General features: G+C 47.8%; 1 protein-coding gene across 1 annotated transcript in view; it reads left to right on the plus strand.

Moving 5' to 3' along the window:
* TBCD (tubulin folding cofactor D) overlaps window positions 1-23,980 on the plus strand; it is a 2,329,415-nt gene that overhangs the window by 1,306,185 nt on the left and 999,250 nt on the right. The window contains exon 20 of the mRNA XM_085616794.1: window positions 20,229-20,302. Within this exon, the coding sequence (XP_085472920.1) occupies window positions 20,229-20,302 (74 nt within the window). The remainder of the gene's footprint in view (window positions 1-20,228; window positions 20,303-23,980) is intronic.

Consider the following 23,980-nt stretch of genomic DNA (forward strand, 5'->3'; position numbering starts at 1 on the left):
AACCAGAGCCCCAGCATCACAAAATGGATGCTGCTGCCACAGACACGAGTCTGACCTCCTGCTGCTGGGAGTGATCCCGGCAAGGGAGGCTTGGACAATAGGTTTCCTGCCTTGGGAGGTTCGAGCACCACCCCAGACAGGCCTTAGTGTATTGGGGCAGGGAGGGATGAATAGAATGAGACATGCCTGGGGCACACAAGGTGTCCCGTGCATAGTCCAGTTCAAACCGGTGCTGGGGCACTCCAGCCCCAGTCCTGGCGCGAAACTGGACAAAGGGAAGGGGGTGTAACCACCCCCCTCCCAGGTCCCACCCATAAGGCGTGACCTAGCAGGTAACCCAGCCCCCCAGATTTGGATAAGAGTGGTAGCTGGGCCCCAGGAAATTAGATTATCCTGAACCTGCAACTTGAACAGAAACTCTGGACCTTCGACATTCGACGAAAGAAGAAGACTGAAGAATCTCCCTTGTGGCCAAGGAGTGGCTACCCTGTGCAAACAGGCACCATCAAGAGACTACCCTTTGCTTTGCTAAAGTTCTACGAGGGACCGACTGCAGAGCCCGACCAGAGCCTTGACTTCCAGACTTCTCCGACCCTGATCCACATCCACAGCAGAGCTGAGATCCGTGGAGGCGACGAGAGACGTGGGACCGGCTACCTGGGAAAAGTGGCTAGTATCTTCAAGCGCAGCTTCTGAGGCACCCTCGAAGTTGTGCTCCGGGGATTGAGAAGCCCCAACCCCAAGCACCATCTGCACCGAAGATCAGCCCCCCACACTCCACGAGTCCTGCGTGGGGCCCTTCTGCATTTTCCTGCTTGCCGTGTATGTCCGGTTGCTTGCCCGCTGGCTAGTGGCCTTTGTGACGACGCATCCTATAATCTTCAGCGCTGGTTTGGCTCCTCCAGACTGGCTCCTGCTCCTTTGAAAAAGAGAAGCACCCCAGACCTTCCTGGTCTGCACCAGAAGCAAGTCCTCCGTTCTTCGTGGGTTCCGCTTGCCAAGGCTTGGTGAGTCCTAGTCCAACTTCGACGCCGCCGACAGCAAGAGCCTTCGTGGGACAGCTCGCCTCCTGGTCCTGGTCGACCTCGACGTTCCCTGGTCCTCGTGGCTGCAGCGACAAGCTTCACCTTCACCTGCAATCTTCACGACATCGCCTGGTTCCTTCCTGGTTCCACGTGGTCACTGGCTAGTGACCTTGACTCTGTCCCTTCTGCTTGCAGGTCTCCTCTCTTCTTGATCCCAGCCTTGGGATCCACCGGACACTCTTCACTGACTGCCTGTCAGCAACTTTCCTTCAGGCATCCATAGAAGTCCACGACGAAACCCGACGCAAGTTCCCACCTATGCACCCGCAGCCTGTGGGCTAGGTAACTTGGGTACTTCGGTGCTCACAAGGGTAGTGACTATCCTAGGGTCTAGTTTCTGAGTCTCGACTCTCTAGCTGCTTCAGAAGTGTCCTTAAACTGTTTATTTCTAAACTGTACTATTTCTATCGACTATACGCATTACGCGTGAGTGTTTCCACTCTGCACCTGAATCCCGTGGGCCTCCCACTCCCTAACTGTTGCTAGTGTAGTGTAGCCCCCAGCGATTCCCTAGGCCTAGGCCTATTCTATTTCCGTGACAGTGGTCCTTATACCACTTACTTAGTATATGGTTTGCGTGGCCCCTAGGGCCTAACTGTATTACTTACCTGTGTGACTTAATGTATGCTTAAATAAGACTGTGTTGTACTTACCTCGAATCTCATAAAGAGTGCTGAGGGTTTGACTAGAATAAATACACTTTATTTTATATATATATCTGTTGTGGTGTCCTTTCATTTGGTATTCAAGGGATTATATATGGTATCACAGCTGGCTTCACATGCCATTCGGAGTTTAGCCTAAGACTGCTCTTGTCCACTAGGATAGCTGGTCTATAAGGTTGACTTTACAACCAATCACCATAAGGGTATTTGGACTGATATAAGGTGTACACTAGAACTAGTGACATCATACATCAGGCCAACTTCTCACAGGAGTCACCGGTGAATAACAAAGCAATGTCTTAGTAGACATATATAGTAACAGGCCCCAAAAGGCCTTAGCTTAGTAAGCTATACACGTCCTTTTCTAAAAAGGACCAAAGTTTGGCCAGTAGCCAATCAGCTAGCACCACCCTCTAGAACCTTCCTGGAAGGAGCTCTAGTCCCTCAGATTTTCTACTGCACGTCGTGCTAAGGGAGTCTCCACTGAGCTCTGCTCATTGCTTCTGGATTTCCAGTGTTTCTTGCTACAAATTTACTTGGTTTCGTCAATGGCTGATACCCCAAAGAAGGGACTCTTCAGATCCTGTACTTCCTGTGGGAAAAAGAGGCTTCACGTGGACGATCAGCATAAAGACTGTCTTTATTGTCTTTATCCTAGCCACAATTCGAAAGACTGTAAGATATGTCGTAGCTTTTCATCTAAGACCCTGAAAGACCGAGAAGGGCGCCTTTTAATCTGGCTGCAAAGACTAAAGGACAAGGAAACTGTTGTGTCCTCTGAGGAAAGTGAGGGTTCTACTATCTCTTCTCACTCCTTACGTAAAAGACCAAGGGCATCATCTCCAGGCCCTTCGTCGCAGCCACCTCAAAAGAAGACGCACAAAAAGTTTTCAGAGGTCCTGGCCTCGCCTCTGCCAGGGACTGCTTCTCCTCAGGATGTGCCACATACCTTTAAGAAGCCAGTCTCCACCCCGTCGACGACGACGACCTCGTCGACGGTGGCTTCAACGACGAGAAGATCTCCATCGACGGCAGTCTGTTACCTCGTCGACGGCGACAATATCTACCGTTACATCCCAATCTATGACGACGTCGACGACGACCACTCCACCGTCGATGGCTGGTAAAGGTATCTCGTCGGCGCTGAAAATTAAAAAAATCATCGTCGTCAGTTAAGCTGCCGACGACAGCATTGACGACGATGCCATCGACGAAAGCTCCCTCGTCGACATCATCGTCGACGAGGACACTGTCGACGAGACCTTCGTCGTCGACACCGTCGTCGACGAGGACACCGTCGACGAAGCCTTCGTCGTCGACATCGTCGTCGACGACATCGTCGACGAAGAGACCGTCATCATCTTCATCGCTGACGACGACACAGTCGACGATGACCTAGTCGACGACGTCTCAAAAGCAAATAATACCTGTTACACCGTCTACGACTCCGCCGTCGACGGGCCCGTCGACGGATATGGACTCTGATGTGCAAAGTACTTATGTGCACCTCAAAATAACTAAACGTGCACTGACTCCGGCCCTCACTTCACCCAGTAGGGTCCCAACCTTGCCTCCAGCTCAACTTTGTGACGAGGAAGACTCCGATGACGGCAGTATATTCCCTGCTGCGACGAGTCCATCGCAACTGCACGTAAAATATCAGGATATCTCTGACTATGAGGACATTGACCAAGAATATCAAGATGTTTCACCTCAGGAATATGTGCAGCCCCCACCTTCCATGGTTTGTCTGCCTGCGTCTTTGATCACGGATCTCCAATTCCTGAGATCTGATTATAAGCAACGGTTTCCGAACCGGCACCTTCCCTGATGCCAGTTGGGCCTCCAACACCAAGGCCACGACCGCCTCCATTGGTTTTGCAGTCAGAGCCTGTCACATCGCCACTTCGTCCCACCACAGATGATGAGGATGACGGGGAACCTGAAGGAGAGCTTCAGGATGTCCAATCTCACCAGGAATAATGCGATGACTACATCCTTCCCTGCCCGGTTTCTCCTGCCCCTACCACGGCCGACTCGCCGCCGGAGGACATTGGCGGCTTTCATAATATCATAGAGCGAGCGACCCAGCACTTTCAAATTCCAATGCCCTCGCACCAACAGGACTGTTTCCTTTATGATTGTAAGGAACCTTTTAAGAAGACTGTCCGTGCAATTCCTATCATAGACTACATTTGGGAACAAGGCATAAAGATTATGCAGAATCCTTCCTCGGTCCCTCCAGTGTTACCACGGCTGGATAAAAATTATAAAGCGCCAGACACTGCTCCGGCTTGTCTCACAGGCCATCCAAAGCCTGACTCTGTCATTACCCAGGCCGCACAGAGGAGGTCAAACAACCCAGCTGCTCTGTTGACAGCTCCACCAGATAAGGAGGGTAGGCGACTGGAGAACATAGGCAAACGTTTTTCCTCGATGTCGGCTTTAACAGTGCGTGCCTCAAACGCCCTAGCACTGTTGGGACGTTACAATCGTCAGATGTGGGCGGACATTGCGCCATACTTGGCAAACTTACCAGAGGAGTCACAAGAAGAGGCAAAGAAGATCTTGCTAGAGGGGGAAAGATCTGTCTCTGAACTTATAGACTGCGCAATGGATATTGCTGCGACCGGATTTCGACAACTAGCTGGCGCAGCGGTCCTTCGACGCCAAGGTTGGCTAAAGGCAACCTCCTTCAGGCCGGAGGTCCAAACCAAAGGGCTGGATATGCCATATGATGGCCAACTTCTCTTCGGCGCACATATTGATGAGGCATTACAGGGTATTAAGAAAGATACTGATACCGCCAGAGCTTTGGGTACCTTACAATTTCGGAACCCTTCCTTTCGAGGTTCAAGAGGGAGAGGTCAAACTTCAACTAGGGGAGATTTTCAACAACGTTCTTCCTTCCCTTCCTCCCAGCAATACCGGTCGCAATACCAACAGTGACAGCAATCCTCATACCCAAAATCTTCCTTTCGTGGCAAAGGAGGAAGACAAAAGGGCGCCACTCGACGGCAATGACTTTCAACTGCAGCCGGTCTCAAACTTCTCTCCACCCTCCAAGATTGGCGGAAAAATTTCCCACTTTCTCCCAAATTGGCAACAAATAACTACGGACTGTTGGGTCCTACAATTAGTACAATTCGGCCATTCTCTATAATTCATACAGATCCCTCCCCAAACCCCTCCCCGCCAAATGCTTCACAAAAATCTACGTTCTTTACTCTTAGAAGTGAAGCTTATGCTCCAAAAGGGAGCTATAGAGAGAGTTCCCCCAAGCCAACGTGGAAAAGGGTTTTACTCCCGTTTCTTCCTCATCCGCAAAAAGGAGAAAAAATGGAGACTGATATTGGACTTGAGGAATCTGAACAAGTTTCTGAAAAAGCAGTCGTTTCGTATGGTCACCATTGAGGAGGTTTTACATCTACTAAATGTGAACGACTACATGGTGTCGTTAGACCTGCAAGACGCCTACTTTCATATACCAATACACCGCAACCACAAAAAATTCCTACGATTCATGGTGGCGGGCAGACATTACCAGTTTCGGGTTCTGCCGTTTGGCCTCACATCGGCGCCACGCATTTTCACCAAATGTCTAGCTCCAGTGGCTGCATATCTACGCCATCATCATCATCAGGTCTTCCCATATCTAGACGAATGGCTTGTCAAGTCTCCATCTCTAGAAGGCGCGTCCAGGTCTTCCAACTCTTGTCTGAGGCTTTTCAATTCACTGGGGCTAACTCTCAATCACGACAAGTCCGTCCTTCAGCCGTCTCAGCGCATGAATTTTCTGGGCGCTACACTAGACACCATTCTACGGAAAGCATTCCCATCACAGGAACGCAAAGAAAAACTACAGTCATTAGCGCTCCGGATAATGTCCAAAAAGACGCTGTCAGTGCATCTCTTCAAATCCCTACTCGGGATGATGTCTTCTTGCATCTTATTAGTACCGCATTGTCGTCTTCACATGCGACCCCTTCAAGAAGCACTGTCGGATCAATGGGTCCAGTGTACAGGGTCCTTCGACAACGTCATCCAGGTGACCCCTGAGATCAAAAAGGCTCTACGATGGTGGGTTTGCCCCCAGAACCTTTCTCAAGGCTTGCCTTTCTTGCTTCCTGCTGCTCCTCATATAATCACCACGGACACCTCCTGTAGGAGAGTAGGGTCTGCTTTCTATGTTCACCCCCACTTTTTGCTTTTGCTTTACTGGTTTTCGACTTAGATGTGGCTGTGGGCCTGCCAATCAGACCCACAGCCCTGCTGTTCTCTCTCTAAATTAATACTATGTACTTTAGGTGCATAACCCATTTGGATAGGATCACCTTATTGGCCCCTGTACAGTGTACCCTAGGTACCCAGGGCATAGGTGTACCCTAGGCCTACCAGGGGCTGCAGCATGTATTATGCCACCCCTGGCCTGGCCTTCCATTTTGACACAACTGGCTGATCACTCAGCTGGGGCAAGGTCGTGTAATCACCCCTTGCTTAGGTGTAGTATTCCTATACCTAACTTACATATAGACACATGTGTACCTATCAGTCACTCCTATGGCAGGCCTTGACAATCCTGGAGGCAGAGTGCTTGGTAACATGTGAGATGGTGCTCTAGAATGAGCTGAGCCTGTCTGCAGCTTTCGGAACCTTGTCCTTATAGCTGTTCTATGATATAGCCTACCATATACTCTTAAAGTGCCTTATAATCTTAGACGGTTATGGTAACTATGGTTTGGCTTTATCGAAACATGTCGTGTAAGGTGTCTAACACTGTGGAATAATACCCCCATGCCATTTCTGGACATGAGAATATTATTCCCCCCTTCTAGAGGGAAAGACATGTTAAAATCATACTTCAACTGTTAGCCTCTGACCAAAGCCTCAGCATCACAAAATGGATGCTGCTGCCACGACACAAGTCTGACCTCCTGCAGCTGGGAGTGATCCCAGCCAGGGAGGCCTGGACAATAGGTTTCCTGCTTGGGGAGGTGCTAGCACCTCCCCAGACAGCCTTTAGTGTATTGGGGCAGGGTGGGCTGAAAGGAATGAGACATGTCTGGGGCACACAAGGTGTTCCTTGCATAGTCCAGTTCAAACCGGCGCTGGGGCACTCCAGCCCCAGCTCTGGCGCGAAACTGGACAAAGGGAAGTGGGTGTAACCACCCCCTCCCATGTCCCACCCATAAGGCGTGACCTAGCAGGTATCCCAGCCCCCCAGATTAGTATAAGAGTGGGAGTTGGGCCTCAAGACTTTAGATTATCCTGAACCTGCAAAACTGAACAGAAACTCTGGACCTTCGACATTCGACGAAAGAAGAAGACTGAAGAATCTCCCTTGTAGCCAAGGAGTGGCTACCCTGTGCAAACAGGCACCATCGAGAGACTACCCTTTGCATTGCGACCGTTCTACGAGGAACCGACTGCAGAGCCCGACCAGAGCCTTGACTTCCAGACTTCTCCGACCCTCATCCACATCTGCAGCAGAGCTGAGATCCGTGGAGGCGACGAGCGACGTGGGACCGGCTACCTGGAAAAAGTGGCTAGTAACTTACAGCGCAGCTTCTGAGGTACCCTCGAAGTTGTGCACCGGGGATTGAGAAGCCCCAACCCCAAGCACCATCTGCACCGAAGATTAGCCCCCCACACTCCACGAGTCCTGCGTGGGGCCCTTCAGCATTTTCCTGCTTGCCGCGTCTGTCCGGTTGCTTGCCCGCTGGCTAGTGGCCTCTGTGACGACGCACCCTGAAATCTTCTGCGCTGGTTTGGCTCCTCCAGACTGGCTCCCGCTTCTCTGCAAAGAAGAAGCACCCCAGACCTTCCTGGTCTGCACCAGAAGCAAGTCCTTCGTTCTTCGTGGGTTCCGCTTGCCAAGGCTTGGTGAGTCCTAGTCCAACTTCGACGCCGCCGACAGCAAGAGCCTTCGTGGGACAGCTCGCCTCCTGGTCCTGGTCGTCCTCGACGCTTCCTGGTCCTCCTGGCTGCAGCGACAAGCTTCACCTTCACCTGCAATCTTCACGACATCGCCTGGTTCCTTCCTGGTTCCACGTGGTCACTGGCTAGTGACCTTGACTCTGTCCCTTCTGCTTGCAGGTTTCCTTTCTTCTTGATCCCAGCCTTGGGATCCACCGGACACTCTTCACTGACTGCCTGTCAGCATCTTTCTTCAGGCATCCATAGGAGTCGACGACGAAAATGACGCATCTTCACCCGCAGCCTGTGGGCTAGGTAACTTGGGTACTCCGGTGCTCATCAGGATAGTGACTATCCTAGTGTCTAGTTTTCAAGTCTCAACTTCCTAGCTACTCCGGAAGTGTCCTAAATCTACCGTTTTCTAAACTGTACTATTGCTATTGACTTTTACGCATTACGCGTGAGTGTTTCCACTCTGCACACGAATCCCGTGGGCCTCCCACTTCCTAACTAACGCTAGTGTAGTGTAGCCCCAGCGATTCCTTAGGCCTAGGCCTATTCTATTTTCGTGACAGTGGTTCTTATACCACTTACTTAGTATATGGTTTGCGTGGCCCCTAGGGCCTAACTGTATTACTTACCTGTGTGACTTAATGTATGCTTAAATAAGACTGTATTGTACTTACCTCTAATCTCATAAAGAGTGCTGAGGGTTTGACTAGAATAAATACACTTTATTTTATATATATATCTGTTGTGGTGTCCTTTCATTTGGTATTCAAGGGATTATATATGGTATCACAGCTGGCTTCACATGCCATTCAGAGTTTAGCCTAAGACTGCTCTTGTCCATGCTACCACTAGGATAGCTGGTCTATAAGGTTGACTTTACAACCAATCACCATAAGGGTATTTGGACTGATATAAAGTGTACACTAGAACTAGTGACATCATACATCAGGCCAACTTCTCACACCTCCTTAGAGGGCTGGGGGGCTTTCCTTCAAGAACTGCAGATAAGCGGGAAGTGGTCCCCTTCCGAGAAGGCACTTCATATCAATCTTCTAGAGCTGCGCGCAGTCTATCTAGCTCTGGTGGCCTTCCTTCCAAGAATCAAAAACTCCATAGTGCTTGTCCGAACAGACAACACAATGACAATGCACTATTTGAACAAACAGGGAGGAACTCGCTTGCTAACACTCTCTCGCGAGTCGTAAAAAATTTGGAACTGGCTGCTCCGTCACAACATCTCTCTCCGAGCAGATTATGTTCCAGGCGCCCACAACGTGTTGGCAGATTCTCTAAGCAGAAGACAGGCAACATGCCACGAGTGGGAGCTGGATCACCTAGTTCTCAGCAACATATTTGCTCAATGGGGCACCCCTCTTCTGGACCTCTTCGCTACCCAGCAATACGCCAAATGCCAACACTTTGCAAGCTGGCATCCCCAACAAGGGTCTCTGGGGAATGCCTTTTCGATCGCATGGTGCAACGTCTTTGTGTACGCCTTTCCGCCGTTTCCCCTGATTCCCAGGGTGCTACGGAAGTTGAAAGTGAAGCCTTGTACTCTCATATTGATAGTTCCAGCTTGGCCACGCCAACACTGGTTCACGGAGCTTCATCTCCCTTCCCTGGAACCTCCAATCAAGTTGAAGCAGTTTCCATCTCTTCTAACGCTCAACAATCAGCAAGTTCAGCATCCGGATCCGGCATCTCTCAAGTTATCAGCATGGCTCCTGAGTTCAGAGAGTTTCAGGGCTTAGACATTCCTCCGGATTGCAGACAAATTCTAGCTTGGGCGCGAGCAGATAGTACCAACAAAACGTATTCATTAAAATGGAAGAGATTCTGTCTCTGGTGCAAAACAAACAGGTTACACCCTCTTTCTTCCACCCCGGACCAAATCTTGCCGTACCTCCTGCACCTGGCAAAATCTGGTCTTGCTCATGCCTCCATTAAAGTCCACCTAGCAGCAATATCACGCTTCAGGAGATCCTCTACAGGTCCATCTTTGTGGTCTAATAGACTGATCAAGCAATTCCTTAAAGGACTGTTTAGAGCATTTCCTCCAGTAAAGTCTGTACCACCGGCTTGGCATCTCAACACGGTTCTGGCTCAACTAATGAAACACCCGTTTGAGCCAATACACAGAGCAGACCTCAAGTATGTATCCTGGAAGATTGCGCTCCTGCTGGCCCTTACCTCAGCAAGGCGAGTAGGGGAACTCCAGGCGTTCTCAATCCAAGACCCGTTCCTCCAGTTCAAACAGGATAGGGTCATTCTTCGCACAAATCCGAAGTTTATTCCTAAAGTTCCATCTCAGTTCCATCTTAACGAACCTATCGTGCTACGTTCATTCTTCCCGAATCCACATACAGTGGCGGAGAAAACTCTACTTTCATTGGACATTAAGTGCCTCCTAAAGTTTTACATTGATAGAACGAAAACATTTCGTAAGTCTAATCAACTCTTCGTAGCGTACAGAAGGCCTAGGAAAGGGCTACCGCTCACCAAACAGAGTATCTCCCGCTGGATTTCTTCAGCCATCGCCTTCTGTCACCAGCAGGCAGGACGTCCACTGCGATCAACAGTTCGTGCCCATTCCACAAGGGCAATGTCTACTTCCATGGCACTGTTTGCAGGGGTGCCCATTGTGGACATTTGTAGAGCGGCCACATGGAAGACGCCGCATACATTCACCAAGCATTACTGCCTGGACACGGACATCATGAAGGATGCTGCAGTGGGTCAAGCGGTACTCCGTCATCTATTTCAGTAGAGGTGAGCCCTTCCTTTCATCCCACCTTCCTTGCTTCTTTACGCACATTTCGCACTGTAATGTATGCATTGGCTGACTCATTGTTTCTAGTGCTTTTATCTTTCACATGGATATGTTATTATCTAGTGACTGTATATTTACTGTACCTTTCGAAATGTGCTTATTATTGCTTACTACTCTGATTCAGGCATGTGAATCTATGAAAGATACCCTAATACTGGATAAGGAACGCGTTACTTACCTGTAACTGCGGTTATCCAGTATTGGTATCTTTCATAGATTCACATGCAACCCACCCACCTCCCCTGGAAGGGCTCTCTTGGATCTCTCAGTGATACAACTACTTAGCACTGTGCTTACGAAAATCTGAGGGACTAGAGCTCCTTCCAGGAAGGTTCTAGAGGGTGGTGCTAGCTGATTGGCTACTGGCCAAACTTTGGTCCTTTTTAGAAAAGGACGTGGATAGCTTACTAAGCTAAGGCCTTTTGGGGCCTGTTACTATATATGTCTACTAAGACATTGCTTTTTTATTTACCGGTGACTCCCATCCTGACGACGGGGAATGATTCAGGCATGTGAATCTATGAAAGATACCAATACTGGATAACCGCAGTTACAGGTAAGTAACGCGTTCCTTCCCGTCCTGCTGGCCCACTGGCGTTACCTGCGGTTCACGGTAGGCCACAAGCATTTTCAGTTCACCATGCTCCCTTTTGGCCTTACCAGCGTCCCTCGGGTGTTCACGAAAGTGATGGCGGTGGTTGCAGCTCATCTGCGCAGATCAGGGGTCCCAGTCTTCCCCTAGATCGACGACTGGTTGTTGAAGGCAGGCTCGCCCCAGGCAGTCGTCTCCCACCTCCAGACTACGGCCGATCTCCTGCATTTGCTGGGGTTCTCCATCAACGTGCCGAAGTCGCACCTGATTCCCTCTCAGAAACTCCTCTTCATCGGAGCGGTTCTGGATTCGGCGCAGTTTCAGGTTTATCCTCCCGAGAAGCGAGTCCGGGATATTCAGGCTATGTTTCCGATCTTTCAACCTTTATCCCGGGTTTCGGTCAGGATGACCCTCCGGCTACTGGGCCTGATGGCCTCCTGCATCCTGTTGGTGGATCATGCCAGATGGCATATGCGGGCTCTGCAGTGAGACCTGAAGTTCCAGTGGGCAGGGCAACCTGTCTGATCATGTCCTGATCTCGGAGGGCACTGCACAACAATTGCAGTGGTGGCTCACGAATCGCAATTTGGTCAATGGCAGATTCCTCTCCCTTCCCCAACCAGAACATACAGTGGTGATGCACGCGTCCCTTCTGGGATGGGGCGGCCACATGGGGGAGGTGGAGATCAGAGGACTCTGGTCTCCGGCGGAGTCCTGGCTCCATATCAACCTTTTGGAGCTTCGGGCGATCCGACTTGCACTGAAAGCATTCCTTCCTTCTGTCAAGGGGAGAGTATTGCAGGTGTTCACGGATAACACTACCACCATGTGGTACTGCAACAAACAGGGCGGGGTGGGGTCGTGGACCCTATAATAGGAGGCTCTGCGTATCTGGACGTGGCTGGCACATCGGGGCATTTTCCTGGTGGTTCAACACCCGGCAGGTTCTCTGAACGCCAGGGCGGATTAACTCAACCGCCGGTGCATGATGGATCACGAATGGCGTCTACACTCGGGCGTGGCTCACGGTCTCTGTGAGAAGTTGGCCTGATATATGATGTCACTAATTCTAGTGTACACCCTGTATCAGTCCAAACAACCCTTATGGTGATTGGTTGTAAAGTCAACCTTATAGACCAGCTATCCTAGTGGTAGCATGGACAAGAGCAGTCTTAGGCTAAACTCTGAATGGCATGTGAAGCCAGCTGTTATACCATATGTAATCCCTTGAATACCAAATGAAAGGACACCACAACAGATATATATAAAAATAGAATGTATTTATTCTAGGCAAACCCTCAGCACTCTTTATGAGATTCGAGGTAAGTACAACACAGTCTTATTTAAGCATACATTAAGTCACACAGGTAAGTAATACAGTTAGGCCCTAGGGGCCACGCAAACCATATACTAAGTAAGTGGTATAAGGACCACTGTTACGAACACAGGATAGGCGTAGGCCTAGGGAATCGCTGGGGCTACACTATACTACCAACAGTTAAGAAGTGGGAGGCCCACGGGATTCAGGTGCAGAGTGGAAACACTCACGCGTAATGCGTAAAAGTCGATAGAATCACTAGCAGTTAGAAATAAGCAGTTTTAGGACACTTCTGGTATAGCTAGAAAGTCAAGACTCGGAAACTAGACCCTAGGATAGTCAATACCCTTGTGAGCACCGAAGTACCCAAGTTACCTAGCCCACGGGCTGCGGGTGCATAGGTGTGAACTCACGTCGGGTTTCGTCGTGGACTTCTATGGATGCCTGAAGGAAAGTTGCTGACAGGCAGTCAGTGAAGAGTGTCCGGTGGATCCCAAGGTGGGGATCAAGAAGGAAGGAACCTGCAAGCAGAAGGGACAGAGTCTAGGTCACCAGCCAGGAGACGGGAAGGAATCAGGAAGGAACCAGGCGATGTCGTGAAGATGCAGGTGAAGAGGTGAAGCTTGTCGCAGCAGCCACGGGTACCAGGAGATGTCGAGGACGACCAGGACCAGGAGGTGAGCTGTCCCACGAAGGCTCTTGCTGTCGGCGGCGTCGAAGTCGAGTCAGGACCCAACAAGCCTTGGCAGGTGGAACCCACGCAGGATGGAGGACTTGCTTCTGGTGCAGACCAGGAAGGTCTGGGGTGCTTCTCTTTCACAGAGGAGCGGGTGCCAGTCTGGAGGAGCCGGACCAGCAAGTTAAAAGTAAAGGTTCGTCGTCGCAGAGGTTACTAGCCAACGGGCTAGCAACCGGACAACACGTTGAGCAACACAGGTGCAGAAGGGCCCCACGCAGAACACGTGAAGTGTGGGGAGCTGATCTTCTTTGCAGATGGTGCTCGGGAGTGGGGCTTCTCAATTCCCCAAGCACAGCCTCGAGGAAGCCTCATAAGTCGCGCTAGTCAGTTACTAGCCACTTTTCCCAAGTCGCCGGTCCCACGTCCCTCGTCGCCTCCACGGGTCTCAGCTTCGCTGGAGATGTGGATCTGGTTCAGAGGTGTCTGGAAGTCTCGGCGCTGGTCAGTCTCTGCAGTCGTCCCTCGTAGGCTTCAGTCACAACGCAAGCAGCGGTCGCTGGATGGTGCCTGGTTGCCCAGGGTGGTCACTCCTTGGCCACAAGGGAGATTTCTTCAGTCTTCTTCCTGAGGTCAATTGTCGAAGGCCCAGAGTTTCTGTTCAAGTTGCAGATTCAGGTTAATCTAATTTAGCAGGGCCCAACTAGCTACTAATATACTGGGCTAGTGGGCTGGGCTACCTGCAAGTTCCCTCCTATGGGTGGGGCCAGGAAGGGGAGTGGCTACACCCGCTTTCCTTTGTCCAGTTTCGCGCCAGAGCTGGGGCTGGAGTGCCCCAGCACCGGTTTGATCTGGACTATGCATGGGATACCTTGTGTGCCCCAGGCAATATCTCGTTTCATTCAACCCTCCCTACCCCAATACACTAAATCCTGTCTAGGGTGGTGCTCGCACCTCCCGAGGCAGGAAACCTATTGTCCAAGCCTCCCTTGCTGGAAGGACTCCCAGCAGCAGGAGGTCAGACTTGTGTCTGTGGCAGCAGCATCCATTTTGTGATGCTGGGGCTCTGGTTAACTTTAACCGGGTAAGTAGGTTTCAACATGTCTTCTCCCTCTAGAAGGGAGGAATAATATCCTCATTGCCAGAAATGGTATGGGGGTATTATTCCAAAGTGTTAGACACTTTACACGACATGTTTCAATACAGCCAAACCATAGTTACCATAACCGTTTAAGATTATAAGGTACTTTATAAGAGTATATGGTAGGCTATATCATAGAACAGCTATAAGGACCTGGTTCCGAAAGGTGCAGATAGGCTCAGCTCATGCTAGAGCACCATCTCACATGTTACCAAGCACTCTGCCTCCAGGATTGTTAAGGCCTGCCATAGGAGTGGCTGATAGGTACACATGTGTCTATATATAAGGTAGGTATAGGAATACTACACCTAAGCAAGGGGTGATTACACGACCTTGCCCCAGCTGAGTGATCAGCCAGTGGTGTCATAATGGAAGGCCAGGCCAGGGGTGGCATAATACATGCTGCAGCCCCTGGTAGTCCTAGGGTACACCTATGCCCTGGGTACTTAAGGTACACTGTACAGGGGCCAATAAGGTGATCCTATCCAATTGGGTTATGCACCTAAAGTACATAGTATTAGTTTAGCGAGAGAACAGCTGGGCTGTGGGTCTGATTAGCAGGCCCACAGCCACATCTAAGTCGTAAACCAGTGGAGCAAAAGCAAAATGTGGGGGTGAACATAGAAAGCAGACCCTACTCTCCTACAGTCTCTTTCAGCAGTGGGGAGAGCCTTGGTTAGATCTATTCGCCACCAAAGAGAACGCACAATGTCAGCAGTTCTGCGTGTTGGAATTTCCAAGGCAGCACTCTGAAGGCGACGCTTTTCGGCGCGAGTGGAGTTGCGGTTTACTATACGCCTTTCTGCCTATACCACTTCTACCCAGAGTGCTGAAGATCAAGGGCGACCGGGCCCAAGTCATTCTTGTGGCTCCGGACTGGGCTCGAAGAGTATGGTTTCCCGAGCTACTCAGCATGGCTATCGATCCCCCGATCCGACTGCCTCTTCAGGAGGATCTTCTGTCACAGCAACAGAGGACGGTCTTCCACCCAAACCTGTCCAGCCTCCACCTCCTTGCGTGGAGATTGAGCGGCGGCAGTTGACGTCTTTAGACCTGCCTCCCGAAGTTTGTGATGCAATCTTGGCAGCCAGGCGTCCCTCCACTAAGTCGGTATACGCCTATAGGTGGAATAGGTTTGTGGCATGGTGCACAGCAAAGGCTGTGGATCCCCTTTCTGCACCTCTTTTAGAGGTCCTTCTATTCCTTCTTTCTTGTCCCAGCAGGGCTCTGCTCTGGCACTATCAAGGGTTATCTCTCGGCCAGTTCAGCCTTTTTATGGCTTCCTTTTTCAAGTCCCCTGTTGTAAATAGATTCTTAAAGGGCATTACTCATCTTTTCCCTCCTGTTCCTTTCATAATGCCTCAGTGGGACTTGAACCTGGTTCTGACATATCTGATGTGTGATCCCTTTGAGCCACTTCACAACTGTCCTCTTCGTCTTCTCACTTTAAAGACAGCTTTCCTGGTGGCCTTCACTTCTGCCAGAAGAGTGAGTGAGCTCCAGGCTCTTCCTTCTAAACCTCCTTTTCTCTCTGTCCACACGGACAAAGTGGTTCTAAGGACCCGTCCATCTTTTCTGCCGAAGGTTGTCACTGCCTTTCACATCGGGCAGACCATCACTTTTCCTACCTTCTTTCCGCCTCCGCATCCCTCGAAAGAGGAAGAGAGGCTCCACCGTCTGGACCCAAAACATGCACTCTCATTCTACCTAAACCACACACAACAGTTCCGGGTGGATGACCAGCTCTTTGTTGGCTATGCGGGCGCCAAGAAAGGTCAGGCCGTGCACAAGCGGACCATCTCTTGGTGGGTCGTTCTGTGCATAAAGGCTTGTTATTCTTTGGCTAAAAAGGAGACTCAGGTGGGGCTGCGCGCCCATTCTACCAGGGCGACGGCAGCCACTACTGCTTTGGGACGGGGAGTTCCATTGCATGACATCTGTCAGGCAGCTACGTGGCCCTCGCTGCACACGTTTACCAAGCACTACTGGCTGGACAGCTAAGTCCGGAGAGACGGCTTCTTTGGCCGTTCAGTTCTCCAGGACTTTCTGGTGTGATCTTGGTTCGCGGACCCACCACCGGGGTTGGTATTGCTGCGGTATCTATCCTAAGGTAAGGAATCTATCACTAACGTGTCTCTTTCAGATGCACAAGTTACTTACCTTCGGTAACGATTTATCTGTAAGAGACATTAGTAGTGATAGATTTCTTACCGCCCCACCCATCCTCCCCGTTCTGCGAACTGATTTCTAGGGTTAAGGTCCTCCCTTTCAGGGCCCTAGTTTCATGGCATCAGTGGTCAGTTTCTTGCATGGCTCTGCGTACCTGGCGCGGAAAGTCGCGTACAGAACTGACGTCTGCGTGCGTGGGTATGTCTAAGTAGCACCAGCGACGTCAACCCGGCGCCAACTACGCCAACGATGCACGCGGAGCCGCATGACGACGCCTTCCAACGCGCCAGGGTACTGCTGACGATAACTTTCCGGATCCAGTCTGACGCCTGGGGGTAAATCTAAGGTAAGGAATCTACTAATGTTTGTTACAGATATATCGTTACCGAAGACCCTTGTGTTCTGTTTTGCCTATGACTTCTAACCACTTCACTAAATGTCATGTCTATAGTTGCAAAACAGGCTATCTCTCACCACTCAACCACCTATGAATGAACCTAAATAAATTCTGTAACATACTTACTTATGCATGTCTACTGGCACCTCACCTGCTTCCTCCTACAGACTGTGCTTGGGTGCAGCTTCACAGCAGCATAAACATCATAGAAGAAATAATAAATGAGAGAATAAAACACTCAACAGGACAACCAGCTATAACGGAGAGTTGTCAAACTAAATTAGTGTATATATGTTGTAATAGCTTTGCTATAGGCCAATAGGATGGTACTTAAATGTTTGTGTTTCCTAATTCTCAAGTATGTGAGAGAGTTTCTCAGGTACAGTGATGGTACACAGTGATGCAAATGTCTGGCTGGGCTATACCAGATGAAACTCTGCTGTAGATGTTTCGAGGCTATGTCGTGGATGGCCTTATGGGTGATACATAAGGCCTTAAAAACGATTGTCTGGCTTACCGGTAGTCAGAGGAGCTTACGTAAACCTTCTCTGGCGGATTGGGATACCCATGAGCAAAACTTGCTGCTGTATTCTCAAAGACTTGGAGTTTGGTGAAGAATTGTTGTTGGATATTTAAAAATAGGTCATTACAGTGATCTAGTCTGGACATGACTCGTGCTGTCATAATTGTTTTCTGTAATGTCACAGGATGATAAGATAGAATGTTTTTTTCTGTTTTGATGATGAAGGCGGCAAATGACATGACCACTTTAACTTGTTTGCCATGTGTCAATCTATTGTACATCTGCACTCCCAGGATTTTTACTTTCTTTAGGGGTCCACGGGGATACCTAGCTCTTGAGGCCACCGGCTGGGGGCCCAAAAAAAAGTGTCTTTGCCAAACAAAAATGACTTCGGTTTTTCTTGAGTTTAGTTTGAGGCAATTAAAACTCATCTATTCACTGATTGCCAGCATGCAGTTGCTAAATCTAATGTTATTATGCTTGATATTACTGGCTAAGAAAATGACAATCTGGGTGTTGTCCGCATAGGAAGTGAATGAGAAGTGAATGAGAAGCCGAAAGATTTGATCAGAGCTGCCAGAGGAGTTACGTAGACGTTAAATAAGTTGGGACTTAGTTAAGACCCCTGGGCGACTCCACAATGGAGGAAAAGGGGATCTGATAAAAAGTCTCCAGCTGACACTGATTGTTCTCTCTCACTGAGAAAGGATTTCAAGGGAGCTAGAGCTTGTCCTGTGACTCCTGTCTCAGAGAGACAGTCAATCAATGCAGTATGATTGACAGTGTCGAACGCCGCAGAGAAATCAAGCAAAATCAGTGCTGCTTTCCCCCCTTTATGCATGGTGAATCTGAGCTCTTAAGAAGCCACGATCAGAGCGGTCTTTGTACTATGTCCTTTTCTGAATCCGAATTGTGTCGGGTCAAGGAGTTTATTGTCATGGATGAATATGGACAGTTGTTGATTCATTAATTTCTCTATTTTCACAGGGAGTGGAATCCTTGAGATGGGATAATAACTATTAGGCTCCTGTGGGTTAAGGTTAAGTTTTTTTTTTATTAGTGTGTGTATAGATACCTTTTTTCATTGTTTAGGAAAAGAACCTGTGTTGAACATAATGTTGAATATTGTTGTTAATAGATTTGCAGTGGCATTGTAGCCTTCTTTTACATTAAATGAAACACAGGGATCTGATGGCGAACCTGATTTAGCTAAATCTATTTGCTCGGCTACTTGGTCGTTTTTGAGAGGGGAGAAATCAATAAATTATATATCTTCAGGTGGGATATGCCCCACTCTAGCGTCATTTGATTTGGACTCATTGTGGGTCTAGAAATTATTGAAGATACCATCTACATTTTTAAGAAAGAAATTAGCAAGTGTATTGCAAAAGTCTTGGTTGTTTTCAATTGAATTGGTGCCCGGAGGGGTGCAGAGTTTTTTCACCATCAGGAATAGCTCCTTAGTGAAGTTTTTAGCTAGTTAAGTTATTTGAGTGAAATATCGACATCCCCCCCCCCCATTATGAGTGCCTTATATCCTGCAAGATTGTGTTTATACTTTATTTTTTTTCAGTGTTACTGTAATTTGCTCTCCATTTACGTTCTTGTCTCCTGCATTTTTGTTTCAAGGATCTTAATTTATCTGAAAACCAAGGTGCTGCCTGTTTCCCTATATAATGTTTAGTCTGCCAGGGAGAAGACCACTAACTAAGCCAACTGGAATAGCCACTGATTAGCAGTTGTTTTAGGAGAATGATGTTCACATAGAAGCTGGTTGGTCTGAAGTTTATGCCAGGCCCTTTGTGTTTGACGTATGTGAGACCGTCTTGAGCGAGTGTTAATTTGGGCCAAGCTCATTAAAAAAAATATTGAACTGTGGTAGGACTACATTAATAGTAAGATATTAGTAATTTTCAAAGAAGGGTTGTTCGTATAAATACCATCCAGTAAATGACCTGCCAAATGAGTGGGGTCGTTGACCCTTTGAGTAAGACCAGATATATCAACTAAGGACTCGGGGTCTTTTTCTGTTAAGAGCTTTATATGAAAATTAAAATCACCTAAAATGGTGTATTCTCGGTATTGTAGGCAGGGTTCAAGGAGGGTGGCGGCCTCCTGTAGGAATTTGTTTTTGGGGCCTGGAGGGTTGTAGATACCCATTCTCTTGCTGGTTTGGGTGTTTGTAAGTTTAATATTGAATGCGAGCGCCTCGCATTCTAATAAGGGGGCAGGTTGAAGGAAGCTTTCATGTAGTCACAGTAGATAATGGCAACCACCCCCGCCCCTTTTTCTGCTGTCCTTCTAGTCTAAAAACAGCATAGCCTGCTGGAATGGCTGTAACGAGGTCAGGGCCTGAAGTCAGATCTGTCCATGTTTCTGTCACAAAGATAATGTCTAGATTCTGGACATCGAGGAGGTCACCGAATTCCACCTTATATTTTACAAAGGAACGAGCATTAACTAATACACAAGTAATGGAATTTTACTTACTTCGTCGCTGAGTATGTGTGTCAATGACCTCTATAAGGGCACTTCTGAATTCTATCTGCGTTTTGCAGTTGTGACATGTGAACGTCGATCTGCTGGTAATGTCAGTAAGGTTAGATTTGATACAGTCTGTGTCCTTACCTGAAGTATTCAATGTGATAAGTGCCTCACGGGAATACTGTATCTTGGAAGGAGGTTGTTGGGAGCTGGAGATGCCAGAGGGTCTGGCTGTAAGCATTGTGTGAGCACGGACAGGCGCAGACGGGCTTACCTTTGAAGCGCCAGCAGTGCAGACGAACTACCATATATGTTTAAATATGTTAAATACTGTTAATTAAACTTGTTAAATCACATTGTCTTCTTTCACGGGGATCACTGTGGATCTGTTGATCTGGCACTTTACTCTTCTCATTACAGTGTTATTCGTGAACTCGCAACTAAAGCACTGAGCAAGTTGACACCTGGAGCTACAGAGTACATGACTAGTCATGGTAAGGCCAAAGGACATTCATGAACAAACCAAAAAATAACTGAACTGAGTTTTAACAGGTTTACAACCATGATGCTGCAATACACAGCACTGGAATGTGGATATTGCTAAGTAAGTGAATGTCATTCAACATGAGCTCTACCCATCTAACAAATATATTTTCTTATGCTATCTTAACTTGTAATGGTATTGCACTCAGAACTGTCAATCAAATTTCCTCAGAGTGCATACTGCCTCCTAATGTGTCTGTACATAAAATGTTTCGTATCTTGCTGTGAAACCCACATCAACACATGAATGTTTTTTTGAATTGATGATTTTTAATTATGTGAAATAATCTCATATAATTATGTGTTGAAGATTAAATTGCAAACAGTTCGAAAGCAGAATACATCTCGCCTCCAAGATTCGTTCTTTTACACCTTTAGAGGTTGATATTGGGAGAACTTGGCTTAGGATGTGGGAGACTATTCTTTTAGAATGGTGTTAATACAGTCAGTCAGGAGGTGGTCTATAGAGTAAAATGTCCTAGTTCCCACAAAGGAAAGTTACAGTTCTATTAAGGAGATGGTAGCAGAGATTACACTTTAATTTCTTTACTATTCAATTACAGCAATCAGTCAAGAACAATACATAACAAGAATACATCTCATGTGAGACTCACAGCTTGAACTACCAATCACATTGATGAAAAATAACCAGTAACTGTCTAGATTGTCTCAAGAAGTCTTCAATCCAAGATTACTCTTCTTCTGTCTTTGTGTAACTCTTCAAGAATCAAACCTCCGCACAGTGCTTCTCTCTGCCCAAATCCAGGATGGCAGAACCTTCCTTACCTTGACCAGAGCAATGGGCACACACCTTAGGTGTGTCCAGTATAATGAACAACTCCCCCTGGCAAAACCGGTTCTGCAGAAGGTTTTCCTTCTCTGGCAGAGATGCCAGCTTGTAAACCTAGACAAAGGAGAGAGCTGGCTACAATGTGACTCACATTTACCTGTGACAGGTGGAGGGCCATTTGATGGTTGGCCATCTTCGACCACAGCCCTCTGGGCATCCTGTCAGGATGAGGTTGCACATTCCACCAACAGGCCTTTTGTTCCCCTTTCCTGGAAGCCATTCACATCTCCTGACAGGAGGGCAGCAAGCTATCTCAGGTGACAACTGCTGTAGTTAATCAGAAATGTCTGCTAGAACATTGGGTCAATAAAGTGCTGACTTTATATTAGAAGTTACTTTAAATCTAGCTTCAACACAATGTCGGGTTTAATGTAACAGTTAATTTGATACCCTGAAGAACTATATTTGGTGGCCCAAATGGAAGTTAGCACTTAGTGGTGGGCTAGTGTAACCTCATGTGAGCCTTACTACAAAATGACATGGGTGGGTTTTAACTATCAGGACATGGAAAACATAGGAGACACATGTCCTTCGCGTTAATATATAGCACCAAGCCTTATGGGCTTCTAAGGCCTTCCCTAGTGGTATTTATAAATGTTAAAAAGGAAGGTTTACTTGGCAAAGTAATTTATTTTGCCATGTCAGGTTGTCAGTTTAAAAACTGCCCCACTAGGCTGCAGTATTTAGAAGTGTGCAAAAGGTCCAGGGATCCTGCAACTGGATGAGATCACCTTCATCAGTTAAACAGTGTTGGAGGAGCCTCGTATCCGTAGCTGTGCAAAAAGGGTTTGAGCATATGCTCCTCTTTAAATAATGAGATCGTTTTAAATCTGATGTTTTTTTGAGAGAAACCAATGCTGTGCGTTGTCTTTTAAGGAATCTTTATTTGTCACACCCTTTTTATTCCAGAAAAGATTTTTTGAATTTGTACTTTAGAGGTGCAACAGCCGACACGTGTTTCTCCCTTAGTGGTCAGTATGACCAGGGCTTTCTCAAGGCTTGGCAATTATTCCGACAGTCAGAGAGCAATTTACATGTAGTACAAAATATCAGTCTTAAAAGCTGAAAAAATAAGCGCTGATTTTTAACAGCGGGGTAGTAGACCCGGGACTTACTGATTCCTTAATTATGCCAATCGGGTATTAGCCAATTACAGGGTCAGTGCACATGCATTGCAGACTGGTCAGCATGGCCAGTGCACTTCAGATTCGACAAACCAGCAGCATCAGCCCACAAATGTGGGGGTGATCACATAAAAGAGGCATTTTCTTACTCTTTCTAATCTATTTTCCAGCACAAAAAGCCTTTGAAGTCGTGACTCCCCAAGCCAGGGTCAGACTTAGTGGAAATATAGAACCTGTCAGCATGTATATCATAGGCAATATCTAAATGTAATTTTCAAACTATAGCGATGTTAAAGATCCCCTTTACTTTTTTAGATATCAATATTCCCATAGTGCAGACTAAGCCCAGCTTTGCACCCAGGAGTGTGACAGTATCCCGTTTATCTCGTCCGATTCTCCTTTACCCAGAACCACTCCAAAGTGTGGAAGTTACCATTGCTTCTGTCAGATCCAGGTTTCCTGATTAGTATGTCCTGATATGAACTGCCTTACAATGGTCAATTCTCTGAATTGCCATAGAAATAATAGGTGTAAACCCTTGTCTTTTCCCTTCACTGTAAAAGAAGTTACTTAAAAACCCCACTAGGTGAAGAAAGGTTCTTTGAATAGCCATTTTGTCAAGCAGGCCTCTGATCTCTCAGTCTACAAGTCCTTGCTTGTACACCAATGGCACAATGTGATTTGGTAATGTTGGCTGCTCAGGGAACAGAGTGCAGAACTCAGGCATCAGAGGATACCTTGCCATATGAGCAAAGAGAATATTATCTTCCCATATTTCTTAAAATGAGAAGGAGGGGTAAGGATGGCCATTGGTATTCAAACATGTGGGCTAGTGCCCCTAGAAAACCATACGCACCCTCCACAGCTTCTTCATTGGAAGGATGAGTGAAATTGCTATTGGTTGTATCCTTTCCTTGGGTTTTAAGCACCTTCGAGGGCTTAAAAACTGCAGTGACTGAGCCCTCAACTTATGCTGCCCTCCCCCCAGAACTCTAGGGGTGAAAACCTTGCACGTGACTGGCTGGGCTGTGTCTAAAACCATGAATGGCTGAACAAACCCCTGAAGTTCCATCACAAAAGGTTCTCTGAATAGTATACCCTGTACTGTCATGTCTGCTTTTGAAGAGGCCAGCTCTCCCAGTTATGGTTTACCCTTGGGAGTATAGATAGACCTAGCTAATGCATAAGGGACAAGAGATCGGTGTTGTTCCACGCAAGAGAAACTTTGTCTTAGCCTGCCTATGTGGAAAAAGTATTTACAACTCTGCTCACATGATTATCTCGTTTACTGTATTGCACTAGGACCAGCATGTATGCCCAGCAAAACAGAGCATGCACAGTACCTGCTTCTGCCTGCTGACGAGGTTGTAGATGGAACCTGTGGAAATGTTGGGCACAGACTGAAAATGTATACAGCCTCAGCAAACGATTGGAGACCGACTACTAGCATCCAGAGGGACTTCAGGTGGACAGCTAAAGAGCTTCACGCAAATGAAGTTCTTTGGCTATTTATTATAAAATGGCAAATGCACCTTCTCTTCAAATTACGAGATAGGCAGGCAGCAGGTGGACTGCAGACATGCCCCTAACCACAAAGACGCAAAGCTGCTTCTTCTAGGGTCAGAGATGCATACGGCCTCAAGAAGAGAATCCGC

This window comes from Triturus cristatus, chromosome 7 (assembly GCF_964204655.1).
Source record: "Triturus cristatus chromosome 7, aTriCri1.1, whole genome shotgun sequence".
Taxonomy (NCBI): Eukaryota; Metazoa; Chordata; class Amphibia; order Caudata; family Salamandridae; genus Triturus; species Triturus cristatus.